Below are 20,645 nucleotides of genomic sequence, written 5' to 3' on the forward strand. Positions count from 1 at the left end.
GGGCAACGCTGTCCTGTCAGGTCACTTCCAAAGGCAGGAGGGCACAGGGTTCAAGATAAAACACTGAACAAGAGTGGGCAGGGACGGGAACAAAGCAGGCCCTCGGTGGACACTCTTGCAAGGAGGCTTTGGAGGCGGGGGAGGATGGGAGTAACAGGTGTTTCTGTGATCTGTTCAAAACTCTGGGAATTTGATGTGGTGGATTACTCAGGGACTCGGGATGTCTAACACCGGGTGATGTTCAGAGGTTGTTACAAAGCGAGGACTCTGCACAGTTTGAGACCAAAGTAGTGTTATGAGTGCCTGGCACAGGGAACGTACTGGTACACCAGTGCTCACAAATCCAGGATTCGCAGGACAGGTCTCTCTTACACTGGGTACTCACCATCCAACACTGGTGAACAGAGGCCCGTACTCACGCAGAACACATGGACAGGGAGAGGTTGTCCAGTGAAGGGGCTACTGGTGAAACGAGCACGGAGCAGTCTACTCAGGCGCTACCGAACACAAACCGGGAGCGGGGAGAGGGCACTGACCGCGGGGCGCTGTGAGAAGCTCCCGCAGTCGGACCTCGCCGCGAAGGGCACGGAGCCGGGCACGACGCGCTCGCACAAAGGCGGGTTGCTCGGGGCAGGCGGGGCCCGGCCCGGCCGGAGGTGTCAGGGAACGGGGGGAGATGCCACTAGAGAGTCCCAAGAAGGGCTTGGCAGGGGTTAACAGCGCGACCGGCCACCGTGGGCACGCTGCCGTGGAGCGGGCGGCCGCCGGGCAGCGCGGAGCGGGGCGCTTCCTGAGGCAAGCCGGGCGCGGGAGAGCAGCGCGGCCCCCAGGGCACGCCGGGGGAGCCCGGCCGGCGGCCGCACGGTCGCGGGGCGGGGGCGCCCGCGGGCCAGGCCCCGGGACGGGCGGGCCGCGCGGGGCCAGGCGAGGACAGGGGCCGGGCGACGGCGGGGAAGGTGCCGGGCGAGGAGGAGGGTGCCGGCAGGGCGCCCGGCCGGGGGAGCCGGGCGGGACGGGCGCGCACGAGGTGCCCGGCGGGACGGGGCACGGCGGCGGCGGCGATACTCACTAGGGGTCGTTGGTGAAGCGGGGGCTCCGCGGGGGCTGGTAGCCGTACAGGTGACAGTAGAGCACATCGAAGCAGAAGCAGCACATCTCGGCCGACACCACCATCTTCCTGCAGCCGGGCCCGCCGGAGCCGGCGCCGGGGGAGGAGAGCAGCGAGGCGGCCGGCGGGGAGAGGCCGGCGGGGCCCCCGCCGCAGCTGGGCGGCAGCGGAGGGGAGAGGGCACAGCCGGCGGCGCCCCCCGCCAGCCCCCCAAGGCCGTTGAGGCGGGGGCCCCCTGGCGGGGGCAGCGCCCCCGGCTCGCCCCCCGCCGCCGCCGCCCCGCCGCAGTGGGAGCCGCTGCCGCCACCTCCCGGGCCGGCCGAGCCCGAGGGAGGGGAACTGGAGAGTTTCTGCTTCTTCACCCCGCAGCAACCCGCCGCCATCTTGGAGCCGTCTCCCCCCACGCAGCGCTTCCGACCCATGGCGGGGGGGCCGGCCAACCGGCCGGGGGACGTGCGGCAGCCCGCTCCGCCTCCTGCCGGGCCCGCTCCGCCTGCAACGGGGAGGGGGCGGGAGGGTAGGCGGCGGGAAAGGGGGAAGAATGAATGAGGAGCAGGAGGGAGAGGAAGATGGGGGGGGGGGAGAGACAGAGAGAGCTGCGTTAGAGCGACCCAGTGAGTGGCCCCAGCTGGCAGAACCGGGGCTGAGGGGGCAGCGCGGCCCGCAGGTGTGGCGGCCACGGCGGGGCCTGGCGGCCTTTCCCCTCCCCTCCACACGACGAACCACCCCTCTCGCCTTTCCCCCGTGCTTTTTCTCCTCCTTCTGCCAGGGAAGTAGAGCAACTCCACCCCGCGTGCTAAAAAAAAATAAAATAAAAATAAACCCACAAACCCGAGCTCCGCAGGAGTCGCACGGCAGAAGCAAAGCTCTTGAGATGGTTAAAAACACCACGCTAAATAATTCAAGTGACCTGAGATGCCTTTCTCTTGGGAAGAGAAGGGAGGGGGGGAAAGAGAAGCAAGGGGCTGTGTTGGAGTCGGCAGGCTAGGAGCTTGCAGAGAGTGCTTGGATGCACCTATTAAACATGCAATTATGATGGCTAAAAGCCATGGGCACTCTATATATATAAATATAATTTTTTTTTTAATTACAGCTTTGGCAGTTACTTGACGTCCAATAAGTAGCGGCTCAGAGCATAGGCCCTCAGCAACGGGGCAACTGTGACCCTGTGAGACCACTGCCCTCAGTGCCTGCAGCCCAGGCTTCCTCATGGTGAGACCTCTAGGGAAGGGAAGTCCAGAGGGAAAAGGATGTGAGTTCCTGCAGTGCTCCAGATATCTAAAATTATCTTAACAAGCTACCGGGGTGGGAGGGAAAATGTGTTTTATATCAGCCTCACATATAGATATATCTGAATTTATGGAGAGACTTGCAAACGGCCATAAAGTACTTCAAAAGCGGTGTGTATGTATATTTAGAAAATAACACCTCACCCGTCAGTGTTATGCAGCCATCTCTGGCACAGGCTGTAACAGCTGTTTAACATAGAATGGCAACACTACAATATCAAGGAGTGAGGACTGCCACATAGAGTTAAAATAATATTGCACATTTAGAGAGACAGCCAGTCATCATCCAAGCTAAAATGCAGTCTACAGAAAGTTTTCAGTCACAAACTACTTAGAGACTCAGTTTTACATTTCTTGTTGGAAATGGTTTCTCCAGCATCCTCATGGTCTTAATTTTGTCTGGATCTTGAATTATCCTGGATTTGAAGAGAAAATTGCCAGTTACTAGAGCTCTACTACTAATGGGTTAAAAAGCCCTTTGAGAGTTTCTGTCCAGATACTGGCCTAAACTTTACTTGCTTTGACTGTGAATCATAGCCTGAGGTGAAACAGCTGCAGGGAATAATGGCAAACAGAAAGGAGAGGAATTAGATGGTGTAAAGCAGCCTTTTCCATTTTCAAACGTAATGTTTATGTTTGGAGCTGGAGAATACTTGAGAAGGGAACCCAGTTCCCCCCCCCCAAACAACTTTCAAGTTTCTTTCAAAACAAAGGCAGTATTTTCCACTTACGAGATTCATTTGTTTTAAATCAGTTAGCAGTGACACCTTCTGTTGCTTTTGGGAAAATAGTTTCTCCAGGTATTGAGTTCTGGCTTTTCTTTTTTTTTTTGTTTTTTTTTTTTTTTTTTTTTTTTTTTTTTTTTTTCCTTTTTTTTTTTTACCATCGTATATTATTTAACACCAACATTTATAAATATATCAAGTAATTGCAAAAGCTTATGCTACAGACACAAATATAAATCATTCACTCCACTGGGACAGAGATTTGTAAGGTTCAGTGTCAGTCTCAGAGCTAGGACTGATATCCTTACGCAGTATCAAGACTACTGATAGTGCACAGCAATCACATTTTGATTAAATACGGTATTGCAATGGTCCCTAAATAAAAAGGTAAATTATTCATTAAAAAAATTACTTTTTGCACCTCTGCAGATGTTCTTTGCTGTATTTGCCTACAGTTGTGCTCCTGTTTTTCCTCAGTGCAATGTAATGTATACCAAATCTCTTTTTTGTAGAGACAACAGCAAATATACAAACACAACTGGAAATTATTGTTTAGAGTAATCAGGAAGACACAATTGTATTATCAAATATTTTTGTCAGTATCTTGGAGAGAACTGCAGATTCACAAAGCATTTTTCATAGCTCAATGGAAAATTTCCATTTATATTCTTCGGATAAAACGGCTTCAGTTAACTGCAACATCTGTTTCATTGGCCCTTTGCTTCAGTTAAGTCTCAAGGACTTTTACATTTCTTATTACAAGGAACCCTGAATGTGTTTGGTTCCTTCATGTATATAGCACTTCTATATTTTACTAACTTTAGCAGATTTTCTCCTGTTGGTTGATGACTGTGCTGTGCCTCATATGCAGTCAAATGTACTGAGTGAACTCAGTATAAAACCCAAAGTCTTTTGGTAGTATGAACTCAGCCAGTATGGTAGTGCAATTAAATCAGTTTAATTTAGGTGTGACATAGCTCTCCTTTCTGACTCCAGCTGTTTAGCACTATTGCTCACCTCATGTTCTAAAGCCCTAGTGATTTTAGAATTGCCACTTGTTACAAGTGAGAGATTGAAATTAATTTTTTAATTAAAAATCACAAGCCATGATTCTTGAAAAGAGCTGTTAGAGAAATGATGATAAGAAAAATAGAACCATTTGCAGAAGGATACTTCTCAGTGATCCAAAGCTGCTCTGAAGGATTGCCCTTCTTAAACAAAAAAACCCAGAATGGCTAGTGTCTGGGGGAAATGGTGTCCTAACAGACGTGATCCAATTCCTTTTGAATCCAAGGTAAAATTTGCACTGACTGTAGTAGAAGTCAGATTGTTCTCAAGTAGGCCAAAAAATGATTTATGTTCTCAGTATCTTACAATCCAATTACAAGACAAGAACAACCAGAACAATGAAACAATGAGCCAAAATTGGGCTGCATCGGTAAGCAGGAGTGATACAATCCTTGCCTTATTAGTATCAATTCTTTTAATAGGCACTGTGACAGGTGAGGGATTTAAAAGGGTACTTAAAATAGCACATTTAGGCTGTGGTTCCATGTGCATTTCTGCAGTAGTAGTAATGCTGGTTTAAGCAGCTCTACCTCAGCTAATTGTTCTCTTTCCTGTCCCACCCATTCTGTTGTGTTCATGCAGCTGTTTGCGCAGATGTGAGGCAGAAGATCAAGCTGAAAAACAATTATTCTTTTCCCTCGATTATTTTTCAGCCAAATCAGTTCTCCAGTCTGGTTTATCAGAGGACCGCACAAAAATCTGTGTGGGCCTATTGGAGGGGCTATTCAAAATTGATAATTACTAGCCTTGGGCAGTTTAAACAGTACTGGTGAAAAATGAGAAGATGCAGCCTAAAGTGGCATTGCATGTATTTATGGGGAAACTGTCAGAAATCACAGAAGTGTTTGAATTTTAAACAATAAGTGAAGAAAGCCAGTTGAGGAAAGATATGAAAGGGGTGGATAAAGGGTCTAGAAGGTGAAGGTGAAAAGTAGTTGATGCTTGAGACTGTAGAAAAGTAAGAGCTACGGAATGAAAGAAAGGGAAACAGAAAGCTCTCTTTTCAAAATATATAATTTTCCACTTTCTTAGAACTAAAGGAAACATTATACCACAGTTAATTCTGTAAAAACCAAACTCCAAAAATTGAACAGTGTAAACAGCTAGTATCTCTACGAAGTTGTTAGTTATTATTCTAGTTAGTTATTGTTCTAGAGAAGAGTCTGTACTTACATCTCCCAAAATTCAAAGGTTAAATTCTATCTTTGTATCTTCCCACCATAATGATCTTTTTTGGATGGGCTAGCCATAAAACTGGAAGATTTACATGCTGAGAATTCCTTTGGTCTGAGGAATTTCTACCCGTTGTGGAGACAGTCTAGGCAACTCTTCCCTTGCCCTGCAGCCTACAAGGCATTATGGGTGTAGCTGGGAAGAAAGTGAGTTTGCCTGTATTACTTTCTCACTTTATTCCCAAACTGGCCTATCACACTCTTGAGGCTCATGTGAGTTTTCCTCAGTATATTCTGCTTAGACAGAATGGTTACTGTTCTTCAGTGCTCTCCCTGTCTCAGCTGTCCCCAGGAGAAATTAGATGCAGCTCTGAATCTAGGCCAGAAAGTGTGCACAAAATCCAATAAAGTTAATGAAAGTTAACTCGCACATGTCTGAGAGCAGTAATTGTTCCTACCAGTTAGAGGCCGTATCCTGCTATTGTTTCATATATCAAGCCCCTATTGAAGTCTCTTCTAAAAAATCTTGTACAAAAAGTCATCTCAGGATGTGATACCAGCCAGCAGACAAAAGGTCCTCACATGTTGTGTTACTGGAATCCTGGCCCTGTTTCATATTTTGAGCTGTGTTATAATTTCCCCATACTGTGAATCCAATCTGTGTTATTTTAAAATTAACATTGTTTTACAGATATTTTTCACTCTTACGCAAATTTAGGGTTTGGTCCTGTTAAACCATCTGTGCATGGAGCTTGCACTGCAAAACTGGGCATGGGTTTGTTAAAAAAAACCACACACCACAAAACACCCAAAACAAACAAAAACCCCACCATGTATTCTAAAATGTTATTTGTCAAACTAAATATCTAGAACTGGACAGTTTACTAACTAGAGATAAAAACATCAAATGTGTCAATGGAGTCAGAAAAGATTTAATTAAAAACCTAAGGATCAAAGCACTTGCAATAAATGAAAGGTGAGACTAGTAGTAGCTTTTTAATGGAATTCTTTTCACTTAATTCTGTGAGCTGGAATGTTATTGCATTATGTTAATGCAATATCCTATCCTTTTGGAATGTATTTTTCCATTGTACAGTGATAAAAGAAGATGTAGCTTACATAGCTATATTCTCAGTATAAGTTCACCATGGTTTCATTGAGGTCAGTGGAGCTACAGTGATTTATGCTAGCTGATACATTAATAATAAGCCTTAGGACATATTTTTTTGACATGGCTGTTTGTAGTTGGTCTCCTTCACAAAATGTTTTCTACTACTGTAGAGCAACCATATGTATTAATAGACTTTCTCATTTCTGAAGAGTCTGAAGTGCTAGGTTTAAGAGTTTTAAGTTAAATTTAGGACACAACAATTGAGGTGTACTAGGGAAAAATGTAATCATTAATTTTCAAATGAATGAGTAAATTAGGATGATAGAATGCAGTTGCTGAGAATTGAAATCTGATCAGTACACCATGGTTACATGCCTGTTTGTTTGTAAGAATTGCACTAGATCTTTAACCATCCCAAGTGGTCAGCACTTGATTTTATGTCTCATCTGAAAACACCAAAATGAAACTTTCATGCAAATTTAGTTAATGCAAGGAGCAGAAATTTCAGAAAAGAGGGGAATGTTAGCAATGTTAATTGATTAGGATTACAGAAATGGTCCCATATAATGAAGCTAACAGGCATAAATTTTGATCTTCCTTTTGATGTAAGATTGTGTTGAGCATCCTTTTTCAGATGTTATTTAATTTTCTTGTGAAATGATTTAATTTCTTCTGGCTGCTGCTTTTGCTGTCTTTTTGCACATGTTACCTAGCTTTCAGTGTGAACGAATTCCACCTCCATTCCTCTAATGGCCCGGTCTTAGCTTAGGTTCATGCTCCCTTGCTGTGGTATTTTACACTGCTCAGACAGTATTGAAGTTGTCATCTCTCTATTCCTTTCAGAGAAATGAGATATACTGTTCTTTCCTCCAAAGACTGAAGAACTTTTTGCTTTAATCTTTGTGAGCAGCAAAAAATCAAGTCAATCCTTCTACTTGCCCTTTACCTTTCTCACTTCTATAAAAGAACTCGTTAATCTTAAGATGGCCAAGAACTGCTTCCACTGTTCCAGATGGGAACATCTAATGCCTTTATATTGATGTTTTTAGTCACGCCTCATGAAATATTTTGGTTATTGTTTTAAAAGAATGTTCATTAGCTGTAGTAGACTATTGCAGCTTATGAAAATATGCATGTCAGTCGTAAGTATTTTTCCTTCTTCAGTATTGTAACGTATTATTTTTTATTGAATGTATTTTCTTCCTTTTTCCCCTAGAAGTATCAACATTCTTTATACTCAATGCCTAAATCACTTAACCTTATATCTTCCAGTGCTTCTGATCTGTACATGTCACCCTGAATGTCATGTCGATTCTCCTTTCTGTGACTAGTTTCATAAAATCATCGTTTATGTCACTTCGGTGCACTTAATCTTTCTCTTTTTCTGCTGACAACTGCCAGTGTTTTGCCATAAAGGTGCTGGTGCTTCAGCACTATCAACCTGTAACTGCTAAAAGCACTGAATACAGTGTCTTAAAAGAGCCTAGAGGTATTAATAGAATGATAATTAATATCAGATGTTACCCTTTGTGGCAAAAAGCCAGCAGCACTCCAGCAAAACCTTTCTCATTGCAGTTATTACTTTCATCATTGGCAATTTGTGAGTGCAGCCCCAGTAAGGCTGATCCTCACGGCACTTTGGAGTCACCTCTCACCCTCACCCCTATTTGCTTTCACATATTCAGTCCTGCAGATTCTTTTTTTTTCTTTTGGGTGCAGTAGCAAAAGCCAAACAGCTTATGTACACCACATCCATAACTCTTTATTGTATCCATAAGACTTCAGAGGAGACTAGCAAGCCTGAACCCTAAGTCCTGCAAGCTTCTGAATAAAATTGCATCTGTGGGAATTGGTAGCATTTGGTACCTCACTTATTCATAGTTACTTATTCATGTTTTATTGCTTCCTTTCTGTGGAATTTGTGTTCTCCAGCATAATATTTTCTAATGTACTTTCTATTGCAAAAGTCAATTCTCCTTTCAGACATGTATAAATCAAATTACTCCAATGAAGTCAATAGAATTTCACCATTACAGAGTGATGAGTTCAAAACCAGGCCTTGTAAACCTGTAGGTTCCCTTGTAAATTGATGAATGATTTGTCTGTTCCTAGGTCTCCTGAGCTATCCTCTGCTTTCAGAGAAAGGGGTATTTATATAGATACACATCCATGCACACACAAATTCCATTAAACAAAACTTTATGTCTTCTCATTCTTCTTATCTCCCACACTTGTGTTCTCACAAGGGAAGGGCCTTCAGGCTTCCTGCGGGTGGTGATAATTTTTGTCAATTAATGTAAAAAATAAATACGTTGCATTCATTTTGAATAACAAGCTGCTGATAAACATGCAAGCTTCAACAAAGTTTCTCCCAATTCTTGGCATAGTAGTGTTAGCCCTCTTGTGCACTCTTCCTTTCATTGGCTATTTCTGATATCCCTATATTTACATTATCTATATAACTCAGCCCCTCCTATCTGACATTACAGCAATTAAAGACAGAACTTTTGTTTTTAACATGATCATTATTTAAACAATGTTAAAAGTATTTTAAGAGAGTAAAGTAAATAGTATTTCTTCAATTGTGAAAGAAGTCCTAGCATTCAGGAAGCACTGTTGCTTATTATGTTTTTCTGCTAACTGTTATAAAACGTGAAGTTACAGTTTATAACATGTAGAAATATCTGTGATCATCAAGACTCGCATCTGAGCTTTGGTTTGCATGCTTGTTTTTCTCAATGGTTTCTTCATGGTTAATATTCTAATAACCCACTGACTGCCAGAAATTGCACAGGGGTAACCTATTTTGATTTGAACACTGTACATTTGATTTGTGTATTTTAAAGTAGAACTATAAATATATTAATCTAGTGGTTCCAATTTCAAATGGGATTCTGTATTTGTTACCTTCTCCTTTGAAAATGCATCTTTATAATAATTCATTCATTTTGGTTAGCATTTCTAAAGAGCATTTCATGATTGGAAGAGTCATTGTGACATACTTAAGGAGAAGCCTTGCACAGCATGTCAGATCTAAGGAACTGTTGCTGAAGTATGTCAGGGCTATCATTTCATGGAGTAAGTCCTTACAGCTAGCATTCAGTTTAGATTAGGGATTTAGAAGAAAACTGAAAATAATTTCATAAAAAACCCTCATGTTTTTAACTTTCTGGAAAAAAAAAATCAAAGTCTGAATTCTCTGTTTTTCTATTGCTTAGTTGGTGTTTGTTTTCACAGGCCAAAGTCCCACTGTCCGGTGTCATCACATTCAAATCCTGCGGTGACCTGTAAGTATCTCACCTCTAAATTTTCTATTGCAATAGAACAGCTGCATGAAAACTCTTGTGATCACCTCATGAATACTGAAAATGTGTCTTTCATTGAACTATCATTAGGCATTATATATTGGGGTACAATTTGTCTTCTTATGTTAAATGCATGTAGTTCAAGCATATATGCTTATAGTATAATACATCTACATTTTAAAATACTAGCTCATGATAATCTCATTCATTGCATCTTAAATGGACAAGTCACAGCTTATCAAATCTACTTCTAACTGTTTCTAAAGGTACCCTTACTTTAAATCTAGTTCTTTACCTGGTTAAATCAAAACTGAAAGTTCTCAAAGAAAAATATTACATTTGCCCTTTGATGAACAATTACCAAGTGTTACATGTTCAGAATAAAAAATGGATAGCATTTTATTTTATGAGTCCACTAACTAATAGTGAATTAGAATAAAACTCCTGTGGGAACACATTTGACATTCACATGAATAACAGATGAGTTCATTATGATCCCCTGCTTATAAAAAGAATGGCAAATGAATTCATAATTATTAAACATTTAAAAATAACACATTCCCCCAAAAGATACAATTCTGCATTAAATACCCGTCTGTAGTTCAGCTGCAGGGCTTTGAAGAACCTGAAATGAAATGATAGCACAGCATATAGCTGAAACTGAATGGTAGACTGATGATTTGGTCATTTGCCACATTCTTTAACTGCTTGGTAGCCAAAGTAATGAAGATTTATATTCTATTTAATGCATTTGAATTAATTCTGAAATTTTTAGATTAATCTTGCATCCAAAGCAGAGAATACAGATTAGATATATGGTGCATGAAAGGATTATGCTGAGTATATGTATAAAGAGGAGGATTACAGCACATATGGCTACTGACATGTACTTATGTTATAAGTGCCTGTGGGCATCTCATTTGAAATATATATTAGAGCTGAATATTGTAGGGCTTTTTGTTGGTGGATATGTGGTTGTATATACCACAAATACCATTCAGGACAGTTGTTTTGCTAGGAGTGACATTCTCAAATACTTGCCAAGCTGTCATATCAGCATACTGCTGACAGCCTGGCAGGAGACAGCTCTTCTATGGATTGTAACCTCTGCCCTGTGGTGACACTAAGAGCACAAGGGTCCCAAAGGTTGCCTTGTCTGCCAGACAGAGAGGGTAAGTAAGAGATACTGAGAACAAAGTTCAAAGAATGACGCAGAGGACTTGCAGAGGAGGAGAAGGGGGGATAAGGAATATCCTGTTCTTTGAACTACTGGCACCAAGGACGTAAACAGAAAAGGGATCAAGAGTAGATCAAATTAAGGTTGTTCTAAGTGCTGTCAGCACCTAAAGAGATGAAGAATTTTCTTCTCCCCAAATCTTACATGTGATCTTAATAGCTTTTATGGAGGTGAAGAATATTGGGATTTTCTGTATGAATTCTGACCCTATGGGTAGCCCTCCTCGGTTATCCCAGGAATAGAGAAATAATACCATGTGTGACTTCCGTATTCCTTTCCCCAGTATAGAGGTAAGAAGATACGTCAAAGACATTTTGTGCTTACAGATTTTACAGTCACATCGCTAGCATGTTTCCCCAAGTTCCCTTCTTAGCAGCAGCCCAGGCTCTAACACAGCTATGTTGCCATCAACTGTGTTGTCATGCTGATATCGGGAAGAAAAGAAGCCATGTCAAATGTGATCATATTTGTATTTTACTCAGAGGTCTGAAGCTGCAGTCCATCATGAGGTGGACTCCATGACCAACCTAGGCTGTTGTGTACTTGAGAAAAAGGGCTGTAAAAACAAAAAATGCAGAGCAGGGAGGAAGTAAAGAGGAAAGGGTCTCAGGATTGTGGAGGGTGTGGGCCGTGCTGTACAGTCATGAAAAGCATCATGAAGACTAGAAATATATTAAACAAAACAGAATTCTGTAACATAATAGTACACTTCTCTAGTCCTACTTATAGAGTTGTCACTACTAGGGAAAATAAATCAAAATATCAGAAAAGCCATTTGTGATATACAAACTTTGTGGAATTATTTGAGAAATTGTTACATGAAGATAAAATTATTTCTTTCTGCTTTGGAACAAGAATCAGCAGATGAGCTTTAGAAGTTGCATAGCTGCCAGCAGAAGAATATGATTCATGCGCTGCTGAATTACATTGCTTTTAATTTTAAAAGTCTGTTGGCACTATCTGATTGAACTTCTGATGTGATCTAGGTGGGTAGAGTTGGGATGTATGTCCAGACATCTAGGGCTGAGCTGATGCCTCAGAGGGAGGTGAAAAATGCCCAAACCTAAATCCAATAGATAAAAACTAATTGTGCATCAGGGAAGATAACTCTTTCCTGAGTCCTGTGGATTGCTGGCTGAAGTATGTGGTTTGATTACAATTATTGCCTTAATGCAGAGTTTCAATTTTTATGGGCCCCATGAGGACAATGCAGGAAACCTGTTCTCTTTGCGATATATGAAGTGAGTGCTATGAACCGTTGTATTGATACATTTACGGATTCCAAGACCGAGGAGGTAATAAAAGCCGTTTGTGCTAACTATCCTACATACACCTTTTTCCCCCCGAAAGATAAATTAGAAGTTTGGAGGTTTGTTTTGGATTTTTTTGCAAAGCTGATACGTTATGAATGCATTTCTTATGAAACTTTTAAAGTTTCTATTTTAAAACATTTAACATCTATTGGAAAGATAGTTACTTGTTTATACAGCATTTAATATTACAATGTACTTATGATTGTCAATATTTGAGGTAATTGTTATTACAAACAATTGCACAAGAAGAGAAATGCTGTGATAACTGTCCAGCTGATGACCATGGAACATGTTTGTACTTTTTACTTATGAAAATCTGATGGCATTATCTTACTATAACCACTTAGAAGTTAGGACATCAAAAGACAGTCTACTTTAAAAACGTTGGGTAAGTCACTAAAGTCAACATCACGTCATCTCTGGTCATCAGTGTCCCAACCATATGTTCCCTCAGCAAAGCCACTGCTGGTCATCACCAACATCAGTGTGCAAAAAAATTATCATGAGAAACATTATCAGGTAGTTTTCTGTTCATTAGCAAGGCATTAGATTGCAAGTAAATTATTCCAATGTTTGCTTTTAATTTGCTAGATAAAACAGGGTGGCCTGTTGCATCACTTTTCTGTGGAAAAAAGGGAATCCACTCCGCAAAGCTTGTAGAAAGCTGTAAATTAGTTACATTTGACAAAATCAGACAACTGTAGTCACTAAGATTCCTTTTGGAAAATTAGGAAAGGAAAAGTGGTAGAAAGGAATTAATGCTTGGAATGGGTGAGTCCTGACTAAGAGAATCAGAGGAGCAGCCATCTCTGAGAAGGAAGGGCAAAATTCATACGAGATTTACTTCATTGTTTAAAGGAAACAGGTACAGTTGTGAGGAGATTTGAATAATTTATATTAGGATTAAAATCTTGGCTTCAGAATGTGCTTACAATAAGACCAGTTTCAATCTGAGTCACCTCAATTTGTGATAGGTTGTCTTGCAGCAGATAGCAAAACATGTTTGTTCTAAATCTTATGAAACAATAATTATAGTAAGTAAAGGCAATTGGCAGTGATTGAAATAATAATAACACACTGCATTTCAAACATTTGTTTAAAGTGACCTCAGCCTGTTATTTTACTGCTAGAGAACAAACCTCTCTCAAATTGCATTTGTCTACCACTGAAATGCTCTGATAGTATACACTACCCAAATTAAGTCTAATTGCTAATAATTTATTCACCAGAAGGTTTGCTATTATCGGCTTTGTTTATGTAAAATGGAGATTAAAAAATAGTTCTCTTTCTTGCAAACTATTGTGCAAATTTCATCTGCTTTTATTCGATGTCATTATCTTATAGGAATGATATGAGATTCCTCTCATAACAGTAAAAAAGATAACCAAATATAATATAGGACTCAATTTTTTTTTATTTTAGTTGGCAGAACACTATTTACATGTGTAAAATCTGTAATATATGTTATAGTCTTTGTGTTCTACTTCCAAGTAATGTTGCCATAAAAATTCATGCCAAGAAAGGAATAAAGCTTGTGAGTATAATAGTATGTGTATACCACGTATTTAGCAGAAAAACATGTACAATTTTTTTTTTCTATTTTAAATTTTTTATTTTTGCATTACCCCATCTTATGCCCCAGTGCTTTTTGCTGCTCTGATTCAAAATGTCAAGAACTCTGAGATAGGTTCATTAGGAAAACATATATATCCACTGCATCTCTATACTTGTATTAAATAATGTAAAATCACATCTTAGCTCTTGTGAACATGTGCTGTTTGAAATTTCAAAGTATGTGATTGCACTAAGAACTATTCCTTTTAGCTACTGTTTTGATAATTATCTTTTTCTTTATACCATATCTCACTGATTGTCAATTGTATTTGTTTCAAAGGATGGGGGGGGGGGGGGGTGTATCTTAAAATAAGTGGTATTTTTACTTAGAAAATTTAAAAGAAGAAAAAAGATAAAAAGCTCCTCATCATAAAGTTAAAGCTACTTGATGGCCTCTGGATGTAACTCCTTCCTTTTCCAGAGTGTTGTCCTTTCTCAGTTCTAGGGAACGCACAATATGCTACTCAGAGCCCACAGACAAGATGAAGAGAATCCAATTATTTCCTTAACTCTGTAATTTAGGAACTATATTCACTAGATTATTAGAATTCAGCTATATAGATCATTACATTTATTATCATACAAATGCATTTAAATTTGTTATTTATGAGCTTGCTCGTCGCTGCTTGTTCACCAGTGCCACGGGAAAACATAGTTTTAGTTTATAATGAATTTGTTCTTGCTTGCAAGCACTGGACATGTGGTGCAGTGTTGGTATTTCGAACATGGCAAGAGAATTTTAAAATCCAAGTCATTTTTATTTTATTTTAGTAAGCTGCTTGGAAATGTTTGGTTTGGTTTTTTTTTAATTCTAGCAGCTTTTTACTGATTTTTCTTCTCTACCCATGGAAATTAAATGCAGAGATTTAATGTTTTAGATCATGTTCTTTTGGGCAACTGAATACATGCCTCTACATGTTAAAAACTCAGTAAATATACTGCCTGTCTTCAAAGGAAAAAATCTTGAGGAAATAGCCATTCCTCTTCCAGAGGTAATTTCACAGTTGTGGGGTTTTTTTTTGCTTTCCTGTTGTTATTCTGCGGAGATAATTGGTTAGGGTTTTATCCAAGGATTTTAGAAATCAATGGAAAGGTTGTGGGCTTTGGATTGAGGTCTCAGGGGTGGAAGAATACATTTGTCCCTGTGTCAGAGCCAGCCCAAAAAGGAGGGAGAAAGATCCCAGGTGTTCATGGTTCAACTATCCTGATCTCAGCACAGATTAGAGATGCTTAGTGGCAGTATGCATGTGAAAAACAGGGCAAGAGATTCTCCCATAACCATCCCATTTTTCCATCATCATTATGCCAGGACAAGTGTGGAGTAGTAAATGCAGGAGCCAAACCCAAGAGTCTCCTTCCACTGGCAATCTGCAAGCGAAGTCTGGCTCGTACTGCCTGAGCCGTGCAAACTGGGTAGATATGGTGCCTACCTGAGCAGAGAGCCAGCTCCTGGGTGCTTGGCCTGGGAAGAAATCCTTCCCGCAGAGAACTGCATGAAGGGCTGCAGAAGGGCAGAGCTCCGCCTGCTGTTAAATTTCCTTTATTTTCAAGCACTGTCAGAGTGGTACAAAGCAGTGCTGCATGTCTGTGCCTATGCAGATTTTGCTGCATAACTTCTAGTTGACTAGAGAGATAAAAATAATCCCTGACATAAATCAACTTCGTTCTGCCCCAGGACATAATTTAAATACCTTCTCCTGGGTGTTCTTCCCTCTTTATAAAAGCGGCAAGTTCTCTTTCTAGCCTTCACACTGTAATTGTAGAAAATGTTTAATGAGGGACTCTGCCATGGTGAGGGTAAAGCTACCGCTGCACAAGGATTCAAGCAACATCAACTAGGGATGTAGTGGCAGGAAACGGAAAGGTATTTTAGAAAGGCCTTTGAATATTTCCTTTCCCAAGATTGTAGGGCCAAAATGCTGCTTGAATTTATCATAGAATCATAGAATCCTTAAGGTTGGAAAAGACCTCTAAGATCATCAAGTCCAACCGTTATGAGTAGAGCCAGACAAAAATTTTGAATGGTTTTTAAATTCCTAGAGTAACAGAGGTTTGAAAGGAATGGGTCCATTTTTGGGATCATGTTGAAATAGTTTCAAGTGAAATGATAGGAAAAATATGAAAACATGTTCTCAGTTTTTAAAGGAAATATTTTAACATTCTTAAAATAAAACTTTTCATCTTTTGAAACTGAAATACCGTTTTCCACTTCAAAATTAGCCTAAATAAAAAAGTAATTTTTTTAACAATGGCATGAAATGTTTTATTTTTAATTAAATGTAGTATTTCAGGTTTACCTCAAATTAAAATTACTTGGGTTTTATTTTGGAAGAAAAAAAATATTCTATGATGTGAGCTGTATGTGAACTGAAGTTTCTGCTTGCTTCTTTCTGACTTTTTGGTTTGCTTATTGAACTGGAGAAAACTTCACTTGCTCAGCTCTATTTATGATATCTTCATGAGATGCTACCTGATAATTTTCAGGTGACTTGTGAAAAGATAATTGCTTACACCTCTGTTAGTGTATAAGGGCAATAGTTCCTCCCTTGTGCTGTACCAGTGTTAGACCTTGAGCCTTGCTGCCTCCTCTGCCTGTCCTGTATTCCTGTTCTTTGGGAGGAAAATGTAGTGTGCGAGGATTTGTGATTTCAGCAGGCTACACATGAAAAGAAGGATCTCTTAGTTCTGATGTGATTGTGGGATGCCTACCTAACATATCATTAGCTCAGTATACACTGAGTAAAAGAGACTTCATCGGTCACAGATCTTTCCCTTATACTATTTGTTCTTTCATATTCCTTGTTCTCTTGTCAGCCACCAGTTCATTTCAAATAAATACATTTACAATTTTCAGGTAAAGTTACAGAGCAGGAGATGAGAACTCCAGGTGCCCAGTCAGACTCTCTCTTCCTCTCAGGCTGGTCTGGGCAACTCAAAGGCTGAATCTGCCGATCTGGGGTTCTTCTCCCATGATTTTATTGACCCTATGTGGCTGACTTGGAAGGATCCTTAAGGAATTCAGAAGGTGTTTTGCTCAGTCATCACTGTCACTACAACACTGCGGACCTTTGGAAACTCAGAAAGCTGATACAGTTTCTAAGGAAGGCTTAGCAGACCTTTTCTAAGGCAATGAAGTAGATAGTGAAATCAAGTGCTGCATGTCTCCATTCAGAACACCACTTGAGCATGTATGTGACTACAAATTTATGTGTAGAATTCCTGTCTCCCATACGGTAGTTGTTTGGGTGTTGTTGGGTTTTTACATTTTTTTTTTTAATGTATTTTAAAGAAAAGTTACTAGGGTTGATCTAGTAGCTAAAATCTTCAGCAAGAGGGTGACACTATGGACAGTGAAAAACTATTACTAAGAGCTAGCCTCTGTAATCAAAACAGCTAATAAGAGTTTGCAATCTGAAGAGACAAAAATGAGCAAAAAGAGAGAGGAAGGGAGCACCGTCAGTACAGTTTTACAGATGGAGAAGGGGCCAAGCCTCGATTCAGTAAAGTATGGAGGCAGAACCTGATTTTTAGCATTTCCAAATGTGTACATTTCAACATATTCTGTTTGAAACTGGCAATGCTTTATGCCTACGCATTTCTAATTTTAACTGTTCTGATTTTTTTTTTTTTACTATCAAAGAGAGGGGCTTTTATAGTTTCTCTTCAAATTGATTTCTTAAATACAGCAGAGCATCTCCATTCTCAGCACAACAGCAGATTTCCAGGTTTTACATAGGTATGGGGGGGGGGGGGGGTGTCCCCAAATTTTACTGCAACTGTTCAACTGCACACATCCAGCAGGAAGAGAAGCAGGGAGGGAGAGATTTACATACATTGACTGGATGTGCTGAATTTTCAATACAAAATAACAGGGTTATTGTGTTGCATCAAAGTAAGAGTCTTAGCCTGGAAGGGATATTTCATTGACATTGAACTGAAAACATAGGCACAGTGCAATGGATCTTATAATTGGCTGGACTGTTTCTGAACGCCTGTGTTGTTCAGTATTCATATGAAAATCCCTATACCCAACATAAGCAGAGTCATGGGATGAAACCTTTTCTCTATAGTATAACCTTTAAGATAGGTTCTTGTAGCCAGGCAGGAAATCAGAAGAATGGTACATCCAAGCTGCTCGTCTTTGTCCAATGCTATGGTAGTAGTTTGGATTCAACGATACGGAGTATGAAGTTTAGTCCTTGCATATGCCTTGACACACTCTAGTGGCAGAAACCTGCAGTGCCATTAGGCAATGGAGCCCAGTCGATTTCTTTTTTTGACATGAAGGAATAGTTACAGTGGATGAAAATTTAGATGATCATTACTGAAAGTAACTTAGCAGTTCAGAAACTACAGTTCAAATCCTGTGCTTTTATAAAACTTGTATTACTTTTTATGTTTTAATATGTAAAATACTGATTCAGGGATTTCACTTGTTCGATATTTGTAGTTTTGAGCAGCACACCCTGACCTGACCTGACTGAGTCATTGAGGTATGGCCACAATATTTATGCAATATATCAAAGTCAATAAACAGCACCTGTCCACAAGTCCTAGGCACTTATCCTTTGATGGTAATGGATACAGATCTTGGGCAACCTCATCTTTTAACCAACCATCATTAAATAGTAAATGAATAACCACATAAAAAAATGTATTTATAGCTAAGCTCTAAACCCAGTGGTTTTGCTTATCAAACTAATCATAAATGATTCACTCTTTTGTCTTCTGAGAAGACATAATGGACCACTTGGCTGCCTCAGTTCTCTCTTCATTTTTCCCTTCGTAGAGCTACTCTGGCAAAATCCCTCAGATAATAAAGTATCTAAATATATGCTTTATCATCACAGCAATTTTAAAGATAGCCCAACCTATGGTGAAGTGTTTTCTCCAGGATCAAGAACTTTCTGTTGCAATACTTTTGGTTTGGCTGTGGGGTACTGCTGATCCTCTAGCCTTACTACTGTTACAGTTTGGCTTGCAGTAGGGTGGAGTATCTTTTTGTGTTTTACTGCAAGTCACACACTAACGTGACTAAAGTATTTCACATAGCACAACTCAAAATTTCCCTTCCTCAGGAAATTTTGCTGTTTTGAAACTCATTTGGTTGCATCACAATGAAAACAAAATCCCATTTCCTGCAAAACAAAAAAGTAGAAACATTTCATTCTGATTTAATGTTTGAATTTATTATTGTTGCTTACATAACCCAAGCAGCTTACACGTATCTAAGGCTCTGCCTGTTCTTTCTTCCTCATTATTCTCTATTTTAGGGACTCGTCCTGTTCTTTCCTCAGCTTAACATCACCACAGGTTTCCTCTATGGTAAACTTGTCTACTAGTGAGTATCATGGTTGGGGGCTCTCTGTACCCAAATTTCCCATTGTCTTTCATTCTCTTTTTGCTAAGGATTTGTACGTTTTTCCATCTGACATTCAGAGCCATTGCCATCAAATTGTGTGTTAGACTTTATTTTGCTCAGCCATGAAGCAACTTTCAAGTCTTGCTTTCTGGTTATCTGGATATAAAAGAGTCACATAGATATTTTCAACAGGCTCTTGCTGCTCTGCCTCTGAGGCTGTTTAATTTATTTTTTAAAAAACTTTTCTCTTTACATGAATAAGTTACTCCAATAACAGCAAATCTAAATGTTCTGTCTAAATGCAGATACTTACATGAAAATATGCCTTTCCCCCAACTCCCTGGAGATGCTTGCTTTGGATTTAAGAGTGAGTAGTTTTTAGACTGATGCAACTCAATCCTAAATATTGGAAAGATGCTGACCCAAAGTTAGAACTGGGATGAACAAGTAAATCTCCCATTGAAGACAACAGGAATACTGCCAGTTTACACTGGGAATGAATTAGACCTTGGGTTTTTTGCATCCTTGTTTGAACTATCATCCTAAAATAGCATTGTCAGACTAGATATATCATAAATTTGTAGTTATGTCATAGTAATTATGTCATCATTAGTGATTAGATCATCTTTAGAGGGTTTTTTTTTCCTCATCCTGTTGCCAAGTTCCATGAGAACACAAGCTGTGAGTTAGATTTGAGCTCTGAATACTCTTTTCTTGTGGAGTGGACAAGGAACTTCCAACACCAGGCATCAGTTATGCATTCATACATAGCTTCATACAGCCCTATTTGTGTTGTACATTATTTTTTTCTTACTGTTCTGTAGTGATATAATTAGGGAGCAACTCTGGGAGTTGTGCTATCTGGAGATCCGTGTTCCTGGTTAGCATAGCTGAGAGGGCCTAACTTTGGGGAACAACTCACTGCTCACTTAGCTAAGGCAACAGTGTTCAATGTATGCCTTAGGTATCCCAGGATTACAAATATTCCTTTCCTGTTCATTTTTGATCTAGACCCTAATCCAAGCAAAGATCAAACCAAGTCATAAGAAAAAATAAGAAAATGATGGACGAGTGAGCATCCAAAGATTACCACCTTGAAAGATCCAATCACTTGTATCTAATGAAACATCAGTAGTTAGCCTAACGTCTGGACTTTGTAAAGCTGCAGTGTGGAGATTATCTCCTGGCATTCCCTGATGGAATAATCAGTGTTGAACTAGTAAACTTTTGATAATTTATGTGCTTGCTTTGTCCTTCTTTGCGTTTTAAACTTAATGTCAGATGACTCTCTAATTTTTTTTTGCATCTACTTTAGACTCCTATTATAAATAAATGAACATT

At 40.0% G+C, this 20,645-nt stretch overlaps 1 protein-coding gene across 2 annotated transcripts in view; it reads right to left on the reverse strand.

The window, feature by feature from the left end:
- AMMECR1 (AMMECR nuclear protein 1) overlaps positions 1–20,645 on the reverse strand; it is a 105,478-nt gene that overhangs the window by 77,479 nt on the left and 7,354 nt on the right. Inside the window, exon 2 of one of the 2 annotated variants that reach the window (XM_075763638.1) lies at positions 1,070–1,601. In XM_075763638.1, coding sequence (XP_075619753.1) covers positions 1,070–1,601 — 532 coding nt within the window. Of the gene's footprint in view, positions 1–1,069; positions 1,602–20,645 lie in introns of those variants that run through there. The other variant, XM_075763639.1, reaches the window with a different exon arrangement.

Source organism: Balearica regulorum, chromosome 11 (genome assembly GCF_011004875.1).
Source record: "Balearica regulorum gibbericeps isolate bBalReg1 chromosome 11, bBalReg1.pri, whole genome shotgun sequence".
Lineage (NCBI taxonomy): Eukaryota > Metazoa > Chordata > Aves > Gruiformes > Gruidae > Balearica > Balearica regulorum.